Source organism: Octopus bimaculoides, chromosome 12 (genome assembly GCF_001194135.2).
Source record: "Octopus bimaculoides isolate UCB-OBI-ISO-001 chromosome 12, ASM119413v2, whole genome shotgun sequence".
Lineage (NCBI taxonomy): Eukaryota > Metazoa > Mollusca > Cephalopoda > Octopoda > Octopodidae > Octopus > Octopus bimaculoides.
Window position 1 is genome coordinate 38,402,361 of NC_068992.1, and position 4,587 is coordinate 38,406,947.

General features: G+C 36.1%; 1 protein-coding gene across 1 annotated transcript in view; it reads right to left on the reverse strand.

Annotated features, from left to right (window-relative positions):
* The window catches only part of LOC106875870 (uncharacterized), an 86,848-nt gene extending 85,668 nt beyond the window's left edge, over positions 1–1,180 (reverse strand). The window contains exon 1 of the mRNA XM_052972036.1: positions 354–1,180. Within this exon, the coding sequence (XP_052827996.1) occupies positions 354–494 (141 nt within the window). The 5' untranslated portion in view covers positions 495–1,180. The remainder of the gene's footprint in view (positions 1–353) is intronic.
* Between the last annotated feature and the right edge of the window lie 3,407 nt (positions 1,181–4,587).

Here is a 4,587-nt window from a genome sequence, read left to right on the forward strand (position 1 = left end):
GTGTGTGTGTGTGTGTGTGTGTGTGTGTGTGTATAATAGACTGGAAATAAAATCTCTCTCGCTCTCTCTCTGTCTTTGTGTATGTTTATATATATATATATGTATGTATATATTTTCTAGGTTTGTGAAACTATATTGACTTTTGCTGAACATGAGAGTGACTAATTATGTACTTGAAAACTTTTCTTGCAAAAAAAGGAAAAAGAAACAATCTTTTTAAAAACTACAAAAGAGAAAGAATGAAGTAAGTCATTGTACCGAAAATTTTTTTTAAATATATATCTAATTGTATAGTACACTGATAACTACAAGTAATTAAACCAAAGATCATTATGTAACAATATTCATCTCACCTTATTGTGCAATTCCAAATGACCAGTCCGACATTTGCGGTACTTTTGGAAAATGCAGCAAGTCTTATACAGTGGCGGCGGTCCATCTTTTACACAATATTTCATATCAAATGGACTACCATATTGCTGGTAACAACACATTTGGACTTGAAGTTTTATCAATTCGACAACACCATTTATGAATTATATAAATTGTAGTTGACATGTGCAGAGAGAAGAAGAAGCCATCCTAGACATGTTTAAAGCCTTACATAAATTGAATTCCAGTAAAATCTTTAGCTGCTGCCACTTGGTGAATAAACTGTTTCAAAAATGCTTGCAGGTTGTTTTCATAAATAGACTTGCAAAAACATCACACACTATGTTTTTTTTTAAACACTTTGAATTTACTCAAAGAAATATTTGCATGAAAAATATATAAAAGTCTTGTTCTTTCTTCTTTTTTTCAAAGCTACCAATTCATTAATTAAAACTTGTCTTATGTAACTTCGAACTGCTTCCAACTGATATAGTAATAATGTGTATGTGATATTGTTGTTAAGTTTGACAAAGTTGTTATGCCACTGAGTGTGTGTGTGTGTGTGTGTGTGTGTTTATCCAGCCTTAACGCACACAATCTGTTGTTGTTGGTGGTGGTGGTGGTGGTGTTGTTGCTGCCAGGAAGACTGGATTATAGTTGAAAGCATAATTTAAAATAATAACATCACTGACTTGTTGATTGTAATGGCAACGACTGGAAATAGCAACAAGCAAAAGTGATAAAGTCACAAAGTAGCCACTAGTGTTTTATTTGTTTATTATCTACATAGAAGGTTAGCTTCTTCCAAAAGATATGTTTCTGAATGACATTATTACCTTATATGTCTCTCTGTATATACAATGTGTAGGTGTTGGTCAGAGGAGAGAGAGGGAGGGAGAAAGAGAGGGAGAGAGAGAAAAAGAAAGAGAGGGAGAGAGAGAAAAAGAAAGAGAGGGAGAGAGAGAAAAAGAAAGAGGGAGAGAGAGAAAAAGAAAGAGAGGGAGAGAGAGAAAAAGAGAGAGGGAGAGAGAGAAAAAGAAAGAGAGGGAGAGAGAGAAAAAGAGAGAGTATGGGTGGTAGGGAGAGCAGTGCATAACAAAAGTGAAGAGCAACAAAAAAAAAAGTTTAAAAAAATTTGCAATATTTTTTTTAAAAAGCTAAAAAAAAAAAACCTGCAGCAATTATCTGGAGCTTGGCAACGTATTTTATTTTGGCCTTCAATCAGGTAAAAAATAATTGAAGGAAGCAAACAGAAGAATGAAGCCAGATGGTTTTGGTTTAAATGACTTCTTCATCCTGTTAATATTTGTTTGTTTGATTAACAAACCAAACAAGTAATTAAATACAGGTTAAAAAGATCAGTTTTACAATTAAAACAATTGTTGTTACTCGAACTCGTTAATGTCATAAATTGTTTTGCTTCTTCTCAAGATTATCATGCTCTGCTGAAAGCTGAAACGGCAGGGTTGCTAATATTCAACAACAATCTGCATGTAATATTTAAAAACATACTTAGATGTAGATATGGTTGAATGGTTACGAAGTTTGTTTTCTACCTGTGTGGTTTTGGGTCCAATCCCACTACACAGCACCTTGGGCAAGTGTCTCCTACTTTAACCAAGGCCCTGTGAGTGAATTTGGAAGATTGGCTGGTGACAGGAAAGGCATCCAGCTGTAGGAAATCTGCTTCAATGAATTCTGTATGATCCATGCAAACACAGAAAAGTGGACAGCATGAAGTGACCCTAGTACTGATATTGTTTTGTTAAGCACTGTACTTATTCTATCAGACTCTTTTGCTGAACTAAGTTACAGAGATGTAAACACACCAACACCAGTTGTCAAGCAGTGGTGGAGGACAAACACACACACACACACACATACACACACACACACACACACACATCAGCCTTTTTTCAGTTTCTGTCTACCAAATCCTCTCTCAGGGCTTTGCTTGGCCTGAGGTCATAGTAGACGAAAAGGCCCTTAGAGAATTCTTATGACCCACAAGTGGATCACAGCTCACATGTTCCTGATCCTTGTATTCAGGGGTAAGGCCTTTAAGGATGACTAAATGTAGCTCTGTTACTTGTTAAAAGCAAGTGATGAAAGATGAATTGTTCTCAGTTAAATATCTTTAATACAGGTAGAGAAGTACTAAAGACCTAGAGACCCTTAGGCTGGTAATCTGTATAGCCATAATGGCTCAGTCAGATGTGATTTTTGACATCATGGCTCAGCCAGACCCAGGACTTGATGTTATGAAAAAATATAAGAGATGAAGAAATAGAATAAGAACATTTCCATCATCATCATCATCATTTAACATCTATTGTCCATAATGGTATGGATTGGATAAAAGATATTCCAAAGGCCCTTGTAAACAAGTTAAAAGGAACAACTGGGTCAAATAAGGTTAATCATCATCATCATTGTCATTTAACATCTGTTTTCCATGCTAGCATGGGTTGGACGGTTTGACTGAGGACTGGCAAGCCAGAAGGCTGCACCAGGCACTGATCTGATCTGGCAAGGTTTCTATAGCTGAATGCCCTTCCTAACACCAACCACTCCAGGAGTGTAATGGGTGCCTTTTACATGCCACCAGCATGGGAGCCAGTCAGGCGGAACTAGCATCAACCATGTTCAGATGGCGCTGTTTACTTTCCACTGGCACGGGAGCCTGTCAGTGGGAGGGGCATGCCCTAAGTAAGTGCTTGGAAGGAAAATTAGAGGCAAAAACAGAGTTTCATAGGACAGTGATTAAAAGAATGATAATGACAAGTATTTTAATAAAGGTGGAATAATGCTCATACTGAGAATGTAAACTGTTGTAGAGTATGTAACAAAGACAGGGAGAAGACACAATATGAAGGAAGGACAATAACTGAAAACAATGTATACCTTATGTTTTATAAATTTGCAGCATTGAACTCAAATACTATCATAAGTTTACAAAAGATTAACTGTTTTGATACCAAACAACCTGAAACCATAATACAGTTCTATATTTAAGAGATGAGGAATTATGTACATTATTTACATTTGACATATTTGTCCTCATTTTGTTTGTTGTTAACACGTTTCAGCTTCATCAGGCAGTGACCTGAATAATAATAATAATAATAATAATAATAATAATAATAATAATAATAATATCGAAAAATACCTTAGGAATGAGAACCCAAGTTCGAAATTTCCCCAAGACACCTGATGAAAGCTGGAGAGTATATCAGCCGAAATGTTGTGTTAACAACAAACAAGATGAAGACAAATATCCGTCAAATGTAAATAGTGTAAATAATGAACCTGAAACCATCCTGGGTTCTTAGATGCAAACTTCCCTTTTTAAAAGATTATCCACATTAAAATACAACTACTATGAACACATATCATCTCAAGGGAGGAGACGTTCATGAGTGTTATTATGAACATGCTGCCTAAAACAGTACAGTGTCTCAAAGTCCCCTTAAACTGGTGAATCATGTGTTATTATGAACATGCTGTCTAAAACAGTAGTTCTCAACTGGGGTTCAGCTAAAATTTTGTTGTTAAAATATGTGCAACACGTTATACTTCTACCAATGCACAAAATATTTTTAAAAAATCTTTCATATAACTTGTAGTTATATTTAATTATAAAAATACTCACCTTGAAGCCACCCTTCAGGCAGCATTCATGCCAGCTCCTGTGGAGGGCACCTTTGAGGCCTTCGGCCTGACTACTGGGCTGCTTTACGGCCCTCTACCCTTTTGTAATGTAATAGACTTAGACACATTCATTGTGTATGTATCTTCTGGTATTAATTATCCAATACCCCATTCCAAACTCCATACCCACAAAAATAGTGGGGTCAGTGGAGCCCATTTAAGCAGCCCATCAGAAATTGAACCTCCTTATGATACTACCTGGGAGTTCATGGTATGAAATTCATTGTCATTGCTCCAATTTGGTTGCCAATGCCATAGAGTTAGTTTAAAATGCAGTAAAAATATTGTGGGGAAGTCAGTGGAGCCCCAATTAGGTGGCCCTTTAAAAAAATAGACCCCCTGGGATTAGGGGAGTTGCTGGTTTGAGTTTCATTGTCCTTATACCAATGGTCTAGGAGGAATTAATGAACATAAAAACATAACAGACAGAGAAACATCGCTCAAATTTATAATGGGATAATAGGATTTTTTAAATACTGATTCACTACAAGGGTCCATTCGAGT